Below are 19877 nucleotides of genomic sequence, written 5' to 3'. Positions count from 1 at the left end.
AACATAACATACATTTAATTAATTGTAATTAATTAATTTTAAAAATTTCATTCTTTTTACAAATCTTGTATAATAAACATAGGTTTTATTTTATATTTTTATTTTGTTTTTATGTTAATCATTTTTTATTTGCAAAACATGCCAAATATTATTTCCTATATTGTATGATAAAATAACAAATTTTCTAATATAACTTTTGAACAAGAATTTTTATTCATATTCATATTCATATTTATATTTCAATTTCCAATTATTAATTTTTTTATCTATAAATTGCTCGTCATTTAAAATTCAATTTAGAATTAAAATTAACATGAAAATTATAAGAATTATAAAATTTTAAACAAGTTTTATTTTATATAATATATAATATTATTTATATTATTTAATAATTGTATTATCATATAAATTATATAATAAAATTGTAATTTTTTTTTAATTATTTATTTAAAAAAAAACAATTATGAATGAATTTTATGTATATAATATAAATATCAAATTTTTTTTTAGTAACAAATTTTTTATTATTATCTTGTTTTTTATTATTATTCTGTTTTTATTATTATTTCGATTTAAAATCTAAAAAGAAAAAAATATTAAAAATTAATATTAATACAGTATCAATATAAATAGAATTATTATCAATAATTTATTAAAAAAAATTTTTGTTTAATATTTATTTGCATTGAAAACAAACAAAAAAATAATTTATTGAAAATATTACGAACTTTTTCTTTCTGAAAATTGTATTATTAGAATTGAAATCAATTATTTTCTTTAAAATATTTTTTCACATACAGATATTAGTTTAAAAACTATATTTTTTATTTTATATAAATTTTTTATTATTTTTATATATTAATTAATACACTTTATTTCACATAAAATGAGATATGATAAAATATATATATATATATATATATTTATGTACAAAAAATATTTACATAAAATATATATATAGTTAGTTAATTTATTTCTATTTTTTTTTGAGATTAAAAAATAATTACATTGTTATAAAAAGATTAATATTTTTTTATTAAACATGAATTTTATGACGTTTTATTTTTCCATATTACACATATATTTTTTAACCTTTAAATTATTGTTAACATAAATATTTATTTATATTTAATTTAATTGTCACTAACAATTAGTAATTATTTGTTTAAAAAAAAAATAAATTGATATTTTTAATGGTTTCAGAGAAAATAGTTTGTATCAGTGAATCATAAATCATTTATATGAAATACAAAAATTGATTACATTTTATCCCATATATATTTGGAAATTATATCAATTACATGAAATTATATAAAATATAATAGAATTTTATTATATGAAAAAGTATAATAAATTAATTATAAAATAGTTTCTTAATTTTTAAATAAAGAAGAGTGAGAAATAATAAAAGAAATTAAAAAAATATAAATATTTTATCCGTAAGTAATATAATTTTAAATTTACTTTGTCATGAAATATTATGCAATATTATTTAAAATTATTATACATACCATACAATATCACAAAAAAATTATATATTTATTAATCTCTAAAATTTATAATTTTATGGTTATATACTTTGTAACCACAATATACGTATATAAAAATCTGATACAGTATTCAATCTGTATTTAATTTGTTTTCTAACTTCTATATTTTTATTTAAATATGAATAATTTGTTTTTATATTATAAAAATTTGTCCAAATATTAATAAAAAACAAATTTTAATAATATACTCGAAAAAAAACAAAAATTTATTGTTACAATCAATCTTTTTATAAAACAAAATGTTTAAACTTAAAACATCAAGAACTAGTAGGATAAATTGTGAATACTTAAATAACATCTACAAACATTTAAGAATATAAATATAATAATAATATATATATAACAAAAATAATCATTATTTATAATGTTATTAGGAAAAAAAGATTATTTTCTAAAAAATGATAAACTAAAAATTCGTATAAAAATTAAATATAAATCTATCTCAATTATTTCATATAGATTTAAATATTTTAATATTAGGATTCTTAAATATTGAAATAAATATTATAAATTTATATATATATTCTTTATTCTTATTGGATATTTTTAAAAATGCCGCCTATATCAACGAATAGAATAAAGCCACAATCAACTAAGATAAAATTAGAAAAATTTTTATGATATTTTAAGATTAAAATTAATATATCCGGTTCTTCTTATAGTTATATTTCTATAAAATTTTAAATATTTTGTAATAATGCTAACAAAAAAAACTATTTATATGGTTAAATATAAACTAGAAGTATAAATGTGAATGAATAATATTCGAATCATTCCATAATCATACAGTTCCTTTAAATTATTAGTATAATTTTATAGTCTTATAATGTATATATTTATAAAAATATTTTTTATACATTTATTAGTTTCTCATTTTGTAATTGGTGGTCCAGAAGAAGAACAAGGTGTAAAATATGCAAATAAATGCGAAGGTAATTATATATAAACAGTAATTTATTGATGCTATTTTATAAATATTATAAATATCATTGTTTGTTATAGTTTGCAAAGTAGTTGCCACTGAATTAGAAGCGAGATTAGATGAAACAGGTAAAACACATGATATACTTGAAATTGGATATTCTCTTGATGATGTTTTACCCAAGAAAAAGAAAGAATATAAAAAATCGTAAATATATATATTTTTAAAGAAATGCATTTAATTTGTAAATCATAATTTGTGAAAACTTTGTTTTTATTCCGTTTAGAGAATTACGTTTAGTAGAAAGTATAGAAAATTTATGTGAACGTATATTGGAATATAATATTCACAAAGAACGTACAGATAGTACAAGATTTGCTAAGGGAATGAGTCAGACATTTAAAGCACTCCATGATCTTGTGTAAGATGCAGTTTCAAATTAAATTTAAATTAGATTTTAAATATATTAGAAATAATTATAATTTTACAATTATTATTATAGGGATAAAGGTGTCAAAGTTGAACTAGGAATCCCATATGAATTATGGGATAAACCATCTGTTGAAATTTCTACTTTAAAATCACAATGCGAAGATTTAATCGAAAATCATGAGGCTGATATTGAAGACTGGTATCATAATCATCAAGGAAAAATTCCTTTGATTAGGTAATGACTATTATTATTATTATGTTTTGAATTTAATTCAACTACATAATGTAATTTTTATTCTATTAGATATTTATGTTCAGAAAAAGCATTAAAAGGAGAAGATGATTCTTGTCTGAAAGAAAAGGGTGAAACTATGAGTAGTGATATGAAAGAGAAAAAAATAAAAAAAAAAAAAGAAGATATAAAAATTCAAAATAAAGAAAAAGATATAAAAGAAGAATTATAAACTATTAATAATTATTATTAAATTTAATTATTATTAATATTTCAATGAAGTACTATAATTCATTGAAAAATCCTTTAGTATATAATAGGATAATTAATAATAATATATAAAAAAAATAAAATATAAGAAGGAATTGAATATGATACATTTATAAAATTTAAAAAAAAATGACTATAGAATAGTATATTAATATTCAATCTTTTTATTAAATCATTATATTAAATATTGCAATATGTCACATTTTCATATCTAATTTATAAATTTAATAATATAATATAGTATTTGAATTACAAATATTATATTATATTATATATATATATATATATATATATATATCAATGTTTGATATAATTATAAATATACTTTGCTTTTAATAAATAATTTTATGTCTAAAAATTGTAAATACATATTTATACTTATATTAACTTGAAGATAGTTGCATAAAAATAGCATATATTTTTAAATATGTATTTTAATTTTATTATATTTTAACAAATATGTCAATATACATTTCATTTTTTTTTATTTTTATAAATTTTGAAGAATGTAAAAATATATTGTTAAAAGGTAAAAGAGTACAAGATGGTCAATTTCCTTGGTTGATACAATTTCAAACAGTAACACCATGTGGTGGAGTACTTCTTTCACCAGATTGGATTATAACCTCAGCACAATGTGTGCAAGACAAAAGAAATGTATGATATTTTTACTATTTAAAAATTAAAGAAAAGGTATCAATAGTCATATCTTAATTTTATTAACACAGTCCATTATTTTATTTGCAACTGGACTGAATGGAACTAACTCTAAACAAACGATATCTGTAAAAGCTACATACATACATCCTTCATATGAAGCTTACTCTGATCCTCCTGATCGAGATTATAATATAGCTCTTTTGAAACTTACAAAACCATTTAATATATATCATAATAAAATAATTCTACCTAATATTGTACCTGTCAAATATAATGATAATTACAAATTATGCCTAATATTTGGATGGCAAAGCTATGTTTCACCATCTTTAAAAGTTCTGGCTAAACCAGTTCAATATCATGAAGTATTTCTTAATTCCTGGAAAATGTGTACATACATGATAAAAACATATACAAATTATACAAATTTATTTTGTACAATGGTTGAATATAAAGATGAAATTATAGCTTGTGCTGGTAATCCTGGTTCTCCTGTTGTATGTGAAAATCAAAATCATGAGATAGCTCTAGTTGGAATTGCATCTTGGACAAACTTTTCTTTAGAGTGTGGAAATCTTCCAGCATATATTGATCTTGGTTCATTTCGGTATAAATTTATAAATAAATTTCATAAATTTTTGAAAATAGAAAATATTTTTAAATTTATAAAAAAATGTATAAAATGTTTTTTTTTCATATAAAATTTAATATAATATATAATTTTTTAATTAATTAGGACATGGATAAATGATTTAGTTTTTAATAACAAGGATTCAAAAGAATGGGAAAATAATAGTTTTACAGAAAACATTCGTATGCACAGATGTTTGTGGAATTATTCAGACTTATTACAAACTGATTCAGAAATAAATCATTGGTCAAATAATTCAAAAAATGTATCTCGAGTGACAATAAATTATCAAAATTCATCTTCGGAAAGTATGGCTAAATTTTATGTTTAAACTAAATTACAATCTATTTTTAATAATTGTAATGATATAAAGTCATCTTTTTCTAATAGTTATTATAAAATGTCTTACATAGATATAGCAAAAGAAACAAGTAATATTACTTATAAATATAAAGAAATTGGAAATTTTGAAGATAATAGTCAAAATGTATGGAATTTAAATAAAAAAAAACAATTTAGTACTATAAATAAATCATTGTTATGCAATAATCAACGATTTCATAAAGACATGATAAAAGGATACAACGATCAAATAGATACAGATGATCTTGAATTATTATTACCATTTAATTTTGAAGAAATAACTTCCTCCTATTCATGTAATGTTATAATATGTCCTAAAAAACTATATCTATTCTACTATTTTGTATTTTGGAATCTTTATATTATTATTTACGCACATGGCATTTGAATTTACTTATACAACATATATTTTATACAAAATAATTTTATGTAATATATTGAATATATGCAAATTTTATAAATGATTATTTTCTAAAAGGTGGTGGAATCCATTTCTTTTTTCCACGAAGTTCTCTTAAATGTTCAAATTCTTCCTTAAAATCTTGATGTTCGTTTCTGAATAATCCATAATTTCTAAGATGTTTCATTAATTCATTAGTTTCACGATGCCGTGGATAATAATCAACAATTTCTGGTCGTTTTTGTAATGGTTTCTCACTAAATAATTCAACTACTTTCATAGATTTTGAATTAACTGTTCTTGTTACTTCACCGAATATTCGATTACTCAAACGATTCATATGCTTGGCATAATTTGTACCCGCTTTTGCAAGTGTCAAGTATTTATTCATATTGTATAAACAAATATTTGACTTCTTTTCAAGTCGTATTCTAAATGAAAAATAAACCGAGGTTATACAAAAGAAAAAAATTAAGGTTAGAAATTGCAATTTTATGTATTAAATACAATTACTTCATTAATTTTGATCATTAATACTATTTGATTAAATACATACTGTTTGAATCTATATATGAAGGTAAAATAAATCGTAAATGTTTATTTGTTATATAATTTTCAAATTCTTATCATAAGATGTATTCCGGTCAAATTATAACCAATTACTACTTTAAAATACACGTAAATGTTTTACGAAGATTAATAAAAAATAAGAAACAAACATTTAGCGATAAAATTATATTTCTCTATTTATTTTAAATAATTAGAATTATATTTTTTATTTATTTCTGTATATAAAAGGCATTAAAAAATATAATACAAAATTAGTAAATGAAGAAAAAAAACTAAACTATTTAATAATTGATAATGATTTTATCTATTATATGTATTTTTCCTTTTAAAGATTAGTTAGATACATGAATTTTTATTAATAATTTTATTGCATTATATAAATAATATTATAGTATAATATCAATTGACATAAAAATTTTAAACAGTAATATTATACACACAGACTATTTCTTTTGCAAAAATTAGATTGTAGTAGCATAACATGTGCCATACAAAACGTATGATATTTTTGCTATTTAAAAACTAAAGAAACGATATCAATCATATTTTAATTTTATCAATATTATTTTATTTATATTTGGATTAAATGAAAAAATTAATTCTAAATAGTACTTGTAAAAGCTACGTATATTCTATATTACGAAAAAAAGTAATAAAAATAATTATATAAATTGAATTGATTTTTGAACTGATTTTGTATAAATTTTGCATAATAAATATAAATAAGGAGAATAAATAGTGAGAGATAGAATAAAAATTGAGGAATCGGCGCCATCTCTCGACTACCAAAAGCATCTCTTCAAAGATAGGATAAAACAGAAAAAGAATTAAAGATTAGTGCCATCTCTCGAATACCAAAAACATCTCTTCAAAGATAGGATAAAACAGAATACGAATTGAATATCAGCGCCATCTCTTGATTATTTTTAAAAAGATATTTCTCTCAGAAATGGAGAGATGGCGCTAGTAGTTACTTTTACTTTGTTTCTGTCCTTCTTCTATTATTTGCTCTCTTTGTTTATATGTGTTTCATTTGCGGCACTCTGAAGATGGCGCTGATTCCACAATTTTTAATCTATATCTATCCTTTTCTTATTATTTGCTCTCTTTATTTATACTTGCTTGGCGCGTGCGCATAACCACAAACAAGCTATGGTATGCCAATTGTAATTTATTATTTTTCTTTCAAAAATATAATGTGTAAATTTATCTTTAATGTAAAAATACAGATATTAAATTCTTAATTCTATAATATATCTCTACGATATTTATAACTTTGTGAGGAATTTCTAATATAAGTATTTAATTATCGAAATAGTAACTATTATCGAATACAAGACAATAAGAATTTAAAATTGAATGCTTGATTTATATTGTATCTTATCTGTGTGTAATTATTTTAACTTAATTCTATTAATATATAATAAATAAAATAATATTTATATTATTGTTGTACATAATAGAGTTTACATAAATATAGAATTAAATATATATTAATTTTTTACAAGAAATCTGATGTGTGAAAAATATAATTTGAAGACGAATGTATACAAAAAATGTGTACAAAAAATACGACGATAAGTCGCAAAAATATCTTTATAAAGACATAAATGAATTTTTCATTGAACTTCTCGTAATATCATAACGAACAAAAAAATTATAATAAGATTTATTAACAAATCAGAGTTTTCATTTTCACACAACTTTTGAACGTTTACGTAAAGTATTCCACAATGCTTTAACTTCTTTCTATCTAATCTAACCTTTACTTATTCTTTAATTTCAGTTTACCAGTACCGTTAAACATCCCTCGGACGATGCAAGTCACCCGAACTGTTAAATCTCGAGCATCAGTTTCTTCCCCCTTCGGAACATTTGTTTTCATCGACAGTGGCTTCGACAACTCGCAAGTAAGAAACTATTTCGATCGAGGTAAGGTTAACACGATCGGTGTTATTCATTCTCGGATTATAATCGGGGCGTACATTCGCCGAAGAATGTATTCTTATGACAACAATGATTGAAGATATCGGCACGTAAATTACCAGCAAATTAGATTGCCGAGTTTTGTTGAGGCTTCCGTAAGCGAATCGAGAAACCTGCCAAGAGTCAGCGCATCTCAGAACTTCTCCGACCTCGGGCAAGGTGAGTGCTACTCTCTCTAATATTCGACACACAACTATCCCAGAACGGACATCCTGTGACACGTGTCCCCCTCTATTCGACGAAATTCTACCTACTTCTGGGTGAGTGTTATTAAAGATATATATCGAGGAATACCTCTTTCGGTTATCATATGGAAGAAAATTATCTATTTTCGATTCCGCGAGATTCGAAGATTTCGTAAACGGCGAATCTAGATCAGCGATAATTATTTCTATGAAGAATCTTCGTGAATTCTTCGCTCGTGCCGTGCGATCACACTTGCATGCGTGTACAGTCCCGTTCATAAGTCGCCGGATATTTGACTGATCGGTCGGGGAACGACACGATGCAATTTATCATTCATTTGTAACAATTCCAAGATATCGTGCGTTTTGTAAAATATTTCTTTGTCGCGTTGCAATTTTTCAGGCGGTACAAAAATATTTATCTTCGAATATGCTACGAATAATTAAATACTACAAGATTTGATATCTAAATTTTCTAAATAGATATTAAAAAGAGAGAGAGAGAGAGAAAAAGAAATGTGATTGGGAAAAAAATCAAATATTGAAATTAAACTTTCTCTCCCGGCAATATTAATCTTCGAATCATGATTCGTTCGTTCGATATAAATTTACAGTAGGATTTTTAAAAATATGGTAGAGGTTAATATTTCGTTGGAATTTCTTTTTTTTGCGACACAAAGTTCATTTATCTCTATTTTAAACGTATTAAGCATGCGGTGACACTATGGATAACAGTGTATATTACGTGGGAGTGTGCATACCGAGTTATTTCAAAATGGTGTCATTCGGCTGCATTCGGCACTGATTTTTCAGATATCGTCGATCTTAGCTTTAGCGTAGGTCGGTTATACGCGGCTTGCATTCTAAACGAGACGTTTCTCGAGATCGGAGTGAATGTCGAATGATCGTGGTTTTCGTTTCCTTTGCCGAGTAAAAAATTTTTCATACTTTGTTGTGATAAATTTTTATCGACAATACACGAAACGTGTAACTAAAAAAAAAAAAATACAATACCATAAAGTTTTCCCGCTGGTGATTTTTGATAAAATATTGTATAAATAAGATATATTTTAAATGGATTATACAACATGTTACGTGGAATATTGTTGATTCTTAAAATATACTTTAGCTACGTATGTATATCAGAAATAATGATTTAACGGATCATTGCGTATAATCTATTTTTATAAAACCTATTATCTTATCAATGATAGGTAAATAAAAATATCGAAGACAAAATGTTTAATGAAGAGACCAAAGTTTATCAAGAGAGAGTATATGCGTTTCTTTAAATCGAAGAATTGTTTCAAGCAATGGTATTAAGGGCATCTTAATCATACTTTAATATAATATTTGGATGCAATTTTTCTCACAAAATGTTCTCCCAGTCCCAAAGATAAATAAATTTCGAGTAATACTTTCTTAAGAGACTTATAATTATAAGCGACGTGGAAACAAAAGTTAAGCAAATTAAAGATAAAGATAAAAATGTAAATATATCATAAGATAATTATCGTTAACTATCGTTCGTTTGCTTGAGAAGCGATACATACCTGGTCACGTTGAAGAACGAAGCCATATGAATCACTATGTGGAATGTGTTCACGAATTCGATAATTACGATATACGACACAATCATATTGGTCGGTGCAAGTAAAGCAACCGATCGATCTTTTTCCTTTTGAAAAGTACAGATTGTACCATTTCTATCGTTTGATATTTCGAATGATTCTTCGAAGATATTGAAAAACATTGTAAAATTCAAATTTGTAAAATGTTTTTTTTTTTATGCAAAAATAGTTATGATTGTCACTATCTGTTTTCTTTAATCGTATATCTATTTTATTAACATCAGATATTTGACATTATTACGTATGTCTGAACCATAATATCGTATTATCAGAAATATTTTTATTGGTATTATTTAAATTGGATATATATCTTCGAAGATACCTTTAAAGAGTCGATTCTAGGGATCACAACAAACGAGTACGAAGTTGGCATGCAAAAATATCGGTTAATCCATTATTGCTATAACAATAAATAATTTAAGTAAGTTGATCGAGTAAGATAATTCTGTCTTCGTCACACCGCGCCATCTCTATTTCCGTCTCGCTTCATCCAAACTTTAATTGCTTATAACTTAATAAACGAGTCTTAACCGACATTTTTGTACAGTACGAATCTTTGTATTTTGTTATGGCCTTCGGTATCGATCATCGAATATATAAAATATCTTACTTATTTTAACACGAATTAAAAAATATATATATATATATATATATATTCTTTTATGAAACATTGCCATACTTTTAAAAATTAAAAGTAAATATTTCTATTTGTTAAGTGATTAAAAAACTTTTGCGTAACACTGTACGTAATAAACTGTTTATTGAATGAATAACACGTGTTCATATTCCACCGTGATAAAAGTAAACTTATATTTTAAACGTAATATAAGAATATATATTTCTTTTTTTATTATTTATTACAAGAATATTTTATCACATGTTATAAAAATGTTTTTTTTACTCGATTACTAAAGGCATTTTTATGGCATTTTCACAACATTTTTGAACATTTATTCATATTTAATTTGTCTATCTTTTTTTCTGTTTAATCAGTATTACCGAGAGAAAGAGAGAGAGAGAGAGAGAGAGAGAGAGAGAGAGAGAAGAATAAATATATTAAAAAACAAAAAAAAAGACGAAGCGTGAAACAATAATGAGTGTTAGAAATTTATTATGGACATGCACATTGTGTTCGTTCCTCCACATGCTACTCGTTAAGATTCAAAGTTCGTTGCTTCCGTTGCAAGCGTTAAAGGGTTCTTGATTGAAAGTACTTAAAAGCAACTCATCAATGAGCAGAAGTACAAGTATTTAGAAAATAATTATTTTTTTCGCGTAGAGCTTTCATCGATAATTTTAAAAATAATAATATTATCCTAGTTTTATTTCGAATATCCAGTTTTCCCTTCCTAAATGTTAAACACTGACAATTTCCTCATATTTATCCATACTTCTAATAATTTTAAAATTAAAAGAACAATGAATCCAAAATTAATGTTTCTTCAGATGTACAATATCGAATGCAGTCTAACTCTTGATAAAATTAAGAAAAATAATCATTATTACCAAAAAGTTGTACTTCTTAATCTTAATCGATCAGATAGGATTCTTCAACACGTACGTAATCGATAAACTCCATCCGAGCAGTCCAAAATATCGATTTATGAAATAATCATTACAAACAAATTATTTCACACCAATTTCCTCTCGTAAATTTCAAGCTCGTTAATAAAACACGATTCAAGAAATTAATGATATTTCCTCAGGGATCAGCAATCAACCAAGGTAATCACTATAAACAAATTTATATACCGATTATTGCCAATTTCTTTTTTTTTTTTTTTTTTCCGAATTTCAAGATTTTCAAATCAACGAACGTCCCGTCGTTGATCCGCAAAAAAAAAAAAAAAAAAATCTCTCGAACATCGATATATCCGTGAAATATAAGCCTAGAAAAAATTGACGCAAATAAGGGAACAACGGTATCAATCCCTAGTATCACGTGCACGCGAGACAAAAACGAGATCCATAATCTCGGTAATCTTTTTGCGGAGGTCGCGATGAGGGAAAAGTACGTACACTTTTCCTCGCAGAATCGAATTTCCTGTTGCCAGTGAGTGACGTAGGTTTGGCGTTCCAATAACAGGAGTCCCCATACATAGTCGGTTCTATTGATTTTTCGTAGAGGCGCAAGCGCTATTCGGCTGTTATCTGGGAAAAGGGAGGCGCGGCTATAACCATGGATCCCAGTGTACTCGCCAACATGGACAAGGACGCACTGAAGAAGCAGATCGAGAACATGAAGTACCAAGTTGAAATGGATCGGTGGCCTCTGTCTAAGAGCATCGTCGCGTAAGTCCATTAACCCCTTCTTCTTTTTCGCCCCGTTTTCTATTGTTTCTTTCTTTCTTTTTTTTTTTTTTTTTTGCGATATTTCATCATCCCGCTTCTCCTTCCTTTTTATTTTTTTTTCTCGTTTGATAGGTAGAACGTGGGATGCGGGTGGTCCATGGAAACGTTTCGTCGTTATTCGCCAATCGTCCAACAACCCCATCTATCTCTATCTTGTATTCATTCATTGCGTTCTTTTTATTTATTTGTTTATTTATTCGTTTCGATAATTTATCTATTTATCGGTTAAATAGTGGATTAATTACTTGGCTATTTCGTTATTTGTTATTGCAAGTTTGTTGGTTATTGGTAGCGTTGTTGAGTTGTAGCGGTTGTTAGAGGAGGTAAAAGGGTTGAGCGTGCTTTTCTGGTCTCATCTTATTCCAGGGGCGTTTTTATATAGTTGCGATCATTTTATTTAGTTATTGATTATTTATTGATTTTACAGAGAACGTCGGGATGAATATTTTGACTATCTATATTTTCTAGTATTTGGATTCTCGTACAAAGAAATTTCTGTGAATGAAGTGATTCATCATTTTTTATATAGGCTGAAGTTATATATATATATATATAAACATGGATGAAGTTACAAGTTCACTATTTAGAAAAGATGGTGACTTAAAAATTCAGAGTTTGATGAGCTTCTCAAGGGAGGTTGCTCGTTGAAAAATAAAATTCTTCACACGATTATTTTCTGGCTATAATTTAGGAAACATTCTGGATTTTTTTTTTAAAGGAATAATAGGTCACATGATTCTTTTTTAAAATAGTATAAAGAATATTAATAAAAGATCTATAATGATTAATAGTAGTAGTGTAACATATTTTATGAATTATATCTGTAGTTTTATCAGTAATAGGGTTTAATAAACACGAAAATTGTTCAATTAGATTATTTTCAAGGAAGATAATTTGAGAAGTGTGTTTTTCTTTATTTTTAATATTAATACTTGAATATAATATTTGTAGTAACAAATGATAAACAGTGTTTGATTCAAATGATCCAAATAGCTGTGTCGTTCTCTCTATTTTTAGCTACGTGAATAACACGTGCGATGTATAAAATTAAATTTAGGTAATTCAGAAGTTAATGACAACAAGCTATCAATGAAAGTGATATCTTATTACAATGGATATAAATTTAAAGCTTGCAATCTCTTCAATAATTTGCTTGTTTAATTAACAAACAGTTATACACATGCATATAATTGTATTTCTTAAATTATGATATGCCAATCTTTGAAAATTCAAAAGTTAATTAATCAATGATTTTTTTTTTCAATTAATCACGTTCATTCGTTCCTAACTCGAGCCAGACCGAGGATATAAATATGCAAATTGAATTTTTTTTACAAATAGAAACTAGAAAAATAGAACTTAAATAGAAATATGTTCCATCATAATACTTTACTTAAACAACATTTATTTTTAATATATTATGACTTTTTGCATACCATGTTGTGCATTTTGCACATGCATTGATATTCAATATCAATAAACCATCCATAAATACGTAAAAATACTGCAATCTATTACACGAATAACTGGTAATTTTTATACTTGATCCTTTAATAATTTCGTCACTAAATTATCTTCGAATTAGATCCAAAATTGAATTATCGAGTTTTCGGCTTTCGGGTATAATAAAAACTTTATCTAATTGAGCGTACGATCGCAAAAGATCGTTTTCCAGACGAGACGTATAGTAGATGACGACGTAATCGGTGTAGCGTGGTGTGCCGCAACACGCGGCTAGTAGTAATCGACAGTCAAGGCTAAATTACACCGGCACTGTGTACCCATATTACATGGGACAGGATCTCCTTGGACGTGGAGTGTCCGCTAATCGCATATTCTGAGCGCATATTCACACTTTTATGTGTTTAGATTGTACGCACATGCCAATTGGCTCACGCAAACGAGACGATTGATAATGAACAGGCAGAATGAAAGAAGGAAAGTTTGTGATAATTTGTGATATTTTAACGTGGAAGAAAAAGTAAGATTCATTGATTACCTTTTTTTTTTTTTTCACTCACTTCTGATCGTTATCATCGTGCGGATCCATCAGGATTTCGATCTTATCTATTTGATTCCCTATACCGCTTTTTGAACCTGTGATAAGATTGTTTTCCAATGGATATTTATGCTGAATTAATTTTTTACATGGTGTTTTATTTTTTGTAAGATAAATTCTCGTTTATACTTGAGAAATATATATGTTAGTGTTTATCAAAATTCTGGCTCGAAATTCAATGCTTTTTTATCTCTCGTCTCTGATGAACTTAGTTAATGCACATGTATCTCATTGCTAATTATGTCGTTTTATGTAAGATCTTGTCTCGAGACATGTCTCGACATAAATCTCGTTGTGTAAGCGCTATTTAAAAAGTAATCGCTTAAGTTCCAATAGGATCGTTTTATCTAAATTGCAATTATTCAACCTTACCATTTTTTAATCATTCGAGTTCATTCCGATATTTTTATATTAAAATTAATATAAAATATTTTTTTGTTGAATGTCACTATATTACTTTTAAAATATTCTCCTTGGGAAGTTATACACCGATCTACTATCTACTTTTCAAAATAATTTTGAAATTTGATATTACATATATCACTCTTGACGTTGTAATAATATCATCAAAATTTCTTTCTTTTAATTATTCCTCTATTTTTGAAAACATATAAAGTTATTGGGAGCTAGATATGTAACCAAAATTACTTTTTCTAGTAAAGTAAAACTGTATCATAACTTCCTATAGTTTTTTCAGGATCTAACTTCTTAAGAAAAATGTAGAAAACATATAGAAAAATTTGAGACTTGTTTTCGAAAAAGGATGCATTTATTATTAAGTTATTTAATATCTAACTAAAGTATTGAGTTACATATTGTGTACATGTAACATCGAGCAAACATGCGAGTCTTATTAAATAAGAAATAATCGATATCACGATCTCATTAATAAGATATCAAAGATTGATTGACAAATAGTCAAAAGAAACAATCTTGATCGCTTAAATCTTTATTTGCTTCAATGGACGTGACACCTAACCTAGAAATTCTGCAGCAATGCAGAAAACCGTGATGGCGGCGCGTGGCTGCGTGAACAGTGCAAGACACATGTTGAAGATTCGATAACATGTGGGAAGTTGTCGTTGCGGAACGAACGCGGAACCGTGTTACCAATTGCGGTTTTCGAGAGGGGAATCGTAAGCGAAAGCAAAAAGTTTCCGCGGTCTGTTACTCGGAGAGTGCCGTAGTGAAAGGTAGTAGCTCCCATTTTTTTTTCTTCCTTTCTTACCGATCGAGCTAATCTCTTGTTCTTAACGCTATTCTCTCCCTCTTTCGGATCCGTGCGCTTTTCCCCTTCGCGGGCTTTGAGAAATCTTGGAAGAAACAACATCGAGTTTTTAACGTTACTCTAACGAGAAGAATTTATTTATCTCTTTTGGTTCTATTGAATGTACAGTTGGTTATAAAAGTGTTGTAGTACTTTATATACAATTTCATCTTTTAAATATTTTTTTTTTACTGTAATTTTAAGCATTCGTTTTAGCTTCATATACAATGATTTTGACGATATAATTTATTAATTGAGTCACACAACTTTTATTATTACTACGCTTTAGTAAATCTTTTTGATACTTTGTAGAATAACAGGAGATATGGATACTCTATTTCTACAAGATTGGCATTTTTACTTATTTTTTTGAAATTTTCTCTAATTAAAATTGTAGCTGTAATCTGTAATTACCTTTATTTGTATTATTTATTATATTTTGTAATATCTTCTTAATTTCTTTAATAATTATAGCATCACCTTTGATAACTTTTGGATTAGTTCAATTTCAGATCTAACAATAAGATAATTTTTTTCTACGTTCTTTTAAACTCATACCATAAGTGCGTCTGTTAAAATATCAGCACTTTGTAACGTAAGCGCTCTAATTTCCGCACCAAAACATCTTTGTAACCCGAGTTTGTAATTGAAACATGCTGCACCATGTAGTTAGTAATATGTATATCTTTAAGTAAGAAAAGAAAAAAACCCTTAGAATATTTCTTGTTTTCTGACATTGACGACATTACGAGAATCTTTTCTATTGGGTTGTGTAATTGATAGTGTTCTCTATTATTAGTTCAAATTTCACGATCGTATAACTTGCGGTTCGTGTGCAATGATAGCTTCAGTAGGTACTTGTTCTTGGCTGTCATAAGTGAAACATACTGTTAGAATGACGATAATTGAAATATATTTGTATATTTTTATGTATTTTTTATATAAATTATTATCATTTTAGTGATCTTTGAAATAATTTTTTAATTCGTTGTACTTTTAAAAAATTATAATCCTAAAATTATATATCCTTATTTATAGTTAAAATAGAACAGTGCTTATGATAAAATTATTATTTTAAATCATCTCATTATTTCAATTTTTATTAGTTATGTTCCAATAACTGTTTTTTAAAAAAGAAATTAATAACGTCAAATAAGGATAAAATCTTTTCAAATAATTAACAATAATGTGATAATATTTTGACAAACAAATCGATTTTCTGGCATTAGAACATCGAAAAGAAATAGTGTAGTAGCAACAGGTTATTTACCTTTATTCGTTTCTAATAAAGAATATAGGTGAAAGTATAATTTTCTCACACTTTTTGCTAAGTTGTGAATCGTACAATTATATTCATTAATAAAAATTGAAAAATATTCGATTGATAAATTAGCTATTATCAGTATTTGATATTACGATTAAATTATTGATATATTCGATTATAAATTAACGGCTAAATTTTTCTTAGATTAATAGATTTAATTTATTTAATATTAATTTATTAAAAATATTTTTAAATTATTCTTTCGTACCAACGAAAGATGTTATGTTTAGTGATCCATAAATTAGTTACGTTATCATTATATAATGACTACTCGACATAGATACATAATTCAGAACCAATTCTTTCCCCTTCCAACTCATCAGCTTGAAAAAGACAAACTACAATTACGATTATATCTAGGGCGATCTTTATTCAACTAAACATAGCTAAAGAATTTCTATCCTTTCCATCTTTTCTAATAATAATAACTACTTCCTTAAATTGTGGCAACTGCATATTTTTGGATGAGACTATATCTGAACGATTTGAAATCTTATCATATTCATCGATAAATAAATTACACTTCTCTAATAATACATTAACGAAAAGTGGTTGCAATATAGAAAGATAAAATTCATTGGATAATATTTAACGTGGAAATAGGGAAAAATCGATCGATCGCGATCGAGCAGTCACAAACCTTCGGAACACAGAATTCTCCTTGAACGCAAAATCGGCCATAGTGGCCGCAAGTCCCTTTCACCGAGCCTTCGCTGCGAAACGACCAACTATTCCTTGCCGCGCTTTTCTTTGCACGGCTTGCAACCTTGTTACGCTTACAACGATCTTTTGTACAGCGCGTTTCACGTAGTTGGATCAAACTATTCCATTTTCCTTATTTCAGCGAATTTTTCAAGGCATTAGACCTTGAGAATTTTGGAATAATTCTTATTTCCTTGAGAAGATGTATTTTTGATTTTTGTAAATTTTTAGAATAATCGTATTAGTTTCAAAATTGGAAAGAATTTTAATTATTAGTTTTATCGATTTTTTTGAGAGTGTACATCCTTGTGAAAGAAATAAATTTTTCCTAAAATTTTTAACTAATACCTTTTACAATTATGGGATTATAGCTTGGTTCACTTGCAATATTCTGTATTTATATAAAAATAAGAAAGATAATCAAATAATGTTACAAAAAAATAACCTAGTGAATCTCAATAAAAGTTTATTTAATGATAAAATTAAGATAAAAAGCAGTTAGATAGGACCTAATTTTGAATTAGATATCCATTATTTCATAGTGAACTGATGTTTTTTCAGGTATATTTAATTTTTCTCTATAATCATTAAGGAATTGTATCATTCTTTTTAATTGCTTTTTTACTATTTGCGAATTACGTTAAAATTCATTGTTCAAAGTCATTCAACGACTCTTTCTCACAAAAGATTCTATCAGAAAAATCAATCTTCTTATCATATCATCCTCACATTAATTAGTAAGAAAGAAAGAAATAATACTTAAACAAAGACGTTCGAACTGAAAGGAAATATTATTTAATAGACGGTCTGCTTGCTTCCAGGATGAGGGAGTACGTGGAAGAGAACGAGAAGACTGACCCACTGATACACGCGCCCGACAAGAAGAACAATCCCTGGGCCGAGAGAGGCAAATGCATAATCATGTAATCAGGACGTAGAACCGCAGGGAAGAAGGAGAAGGAGAAGAGGCGAGGAAGCATCTCTGAGCGAGTACCATCCTAATCGAACAGAAGAGAAGCGGGAGCCGTTTCTAAACCGCGTTTGTAATAAACCAGCGAAAACAAGAAGAAAATAAATACCAAAAAAAAAAAAAACAAAAAAAAAATAAAAAAAAAACAAAAGAAAAAAAGTTAAAAAATAAAAAGAAAGAACGAAGCAGCCAGTCAACCAAAAAAGAAAAAAAACGAAAAAAAAAAAAAAGAAAAAAATACATACACAAAAGAACAAGGTACATACATAAAGGAAGAAAAAACGAGAAAAGAAATAAGAGAGAGAGAGAGAGAGAGAGAGAGAGAGAGAGAGAGAGAGAGAGATATATATATACACGTAAGGGAGAAAGAGAAAGGACGAAAAGAATGAGAATGAAGAGAAGAAACGCAAGGTGGTTGCAAGCGAGTTGGATGAAATCCTACAAGAAGATGGTGCCAGGAGAGCAGCAAAGTTTCAGAAGGAGAAAAAGATTGGCGCGAAGTGAAAAGTTCGAAAAGTAGCCGGAGCAAAAATTATTTAACAATCCAATTCCTCGTGGTTACCTGTCCGCGGTAACTTTCCCGTTCGGCATGCAAACGAACGATCGCCAACGTTTCAGCTCGGCTTTCTTCGTCTCTAATCCTCGAAGCATCTCGAATCGAATCCTCGAGGTATCCCAATATAAATCATCCGATCCTCTGGATTCGCGCATTAGAAAGACGAGAAAATTTCTATGGCATATCGATCGGTTAAAACTTCACCTTGTGCCCATTGCTTTTCGCCTTTTCCACTCGAGTTTCTATCCATCCTTTCTCGTTACTTTCTTTTCTCTCTCTTCTTCTTTCTCTTTAACGCGAGCAAACGATCGAGGGAGAAAGATTTGAAGGAAATCTTGTTTTTTATAGATTTTTTAGAAGAAAAAGAAAAAAGAAGGCAATGGTGAAAATTCAATCGATTCGATATTCGAGACGTGAGAAATCGAAGCGAAATGGCGCGAGACGAACGGATGTTTCCGCGAGCAGGGCCATCAGGGCTCCGGATACGCGAGCTTCCTCCTCGGTCGTCGTTCCGAGTTCCGGCGAGTTTATAAGATATATTATTCGGTTCTGATTCGATCTCATCCGTTTCGATCGAAACACGTGTTACGAATTTGTAATACGAGCATTATCGTGTGCAATTTCGACAACCTAGTACCACGGGAAACTCTTTTAAATCGTTCATTAATATCGTGTAAGGATTATTTATCTTAAGTACACAATGTAATCTAACGTCATTATATGTACACACGTTAATATCATATGTCGTACGATTAATACGCTATGCATATTTCTGCGAATTTCTTACGAAAATATAATATATTCACATCGTTTAA

At 27.1% G+C, this 19877-nt stretch overlaps 4 protein-coding genes across 5 annotated transcripts; 3 read left to right on the top strand and 1 right to left on the bottom strand.

Annotated features, from left to right (window-relative positions):
* The first annotated feature begins 2098 nt into the window (after nucleotides 1-2098).
* CNPYb (FGF signaling regulator protein canopy b) lies at nucleotides 2099-3407 on the top strand. The gene is made up of 5 exons (XM_012491734.3): nucleotides 2099-2482; nucleotides 2553-2679; nucleotides 2759-2893; nucleotides 2975-3139; nucleotides 3209-3407. Exons 1-5 carry the CDS (start codon nucleotides 2377-2379, stop codon nucleotides 3366-3368), a joined length of 693 nt encoding a protein of 230 aa, XP_012347188.2. The 5' UTR covers nucleotides 2099-2376; the 3' UTR covers nucleotides 3369-3407.
* A 324-nt stretch (nucleotides 3408-3731) lies between these two features.
* LOC147656539 (brain-specific serine protease 4) lies at nucleotides 3732-5537 on the top strand. Its single transcript, XM_086914625.1, is given in 3 exon segments — nucleotides 3732-4063; nucleotides 4135-4673; nucleotides 4803-5537. Coding segments are annotated over 3 exon segments (1383 nt in total). The 5' UTR covers nucleotides 3732-3865; the 3' UTR covers nucleotides 5449-5537.
* Nucleotides 5400-5851, bottom strand: mRpS33 (mitochondrial ribosomal protein S33). Its single transcript, XM_012491864.3, has one exon. It carries the CDS (start codon nucleotides 5849-5851, stop codon nucleotides 5525-5527), a length of 327 nt encoding a protein of 108 aa, XP_012347318.1. The 3' UTR covers nucleotides 5400-5524.
* Nucleotides 5852-8056: 2205 nt separating this feature from the next.
* On the top strand, nucleotides 8057-19877 carry Ggamma30A (guanine nucleotide-binding protein subunit gamma-e). 2 transcript variants are annotated; one of them, XM_086914624.1, is made up of 3 exons: nucleotides 8057-8175; nucleotides 11958-12124; nucleotides 18358-19877. In XM_086914624.1, exons 2-3 carry the CDS (start codon nucleotides 12012-12014, stop codon nucleotides 18461-18463), a joined length of 219 nt encoding a protein of 72 aa, XP_086770750.1. In that variant the 5' UTR covers nucleotides 8057-8175; nucleotides 11958-12011; the 3' UTR covers nucleotides 18464-19877. The 2 variants fall into 2 exon arrangements, with proteins under 2 accessions (XP_086770750.1, XP_012347239.1); XM_012491785.3 differs by having other exon boundaries at nucleotides 8135-8276.

Source organism: Apis florea, unplaced genomic scaffold (genome assembly GCF_048593485.1).
Source record: "Apis florea isolate Af1SG1 unplaced genomic scaffold, ASM4859348v1 contig_3696_pilon, whole genome shotgun sequence".
Lineage (NCBI taxonomy): Eukaryota > Metazoa > Arthropoda > Insecta > Hymenoptera > Apidae > Apis > Apis florea.
This window is presented reverse-complemented; position numbering and strand designations above follow the sequence as displayed.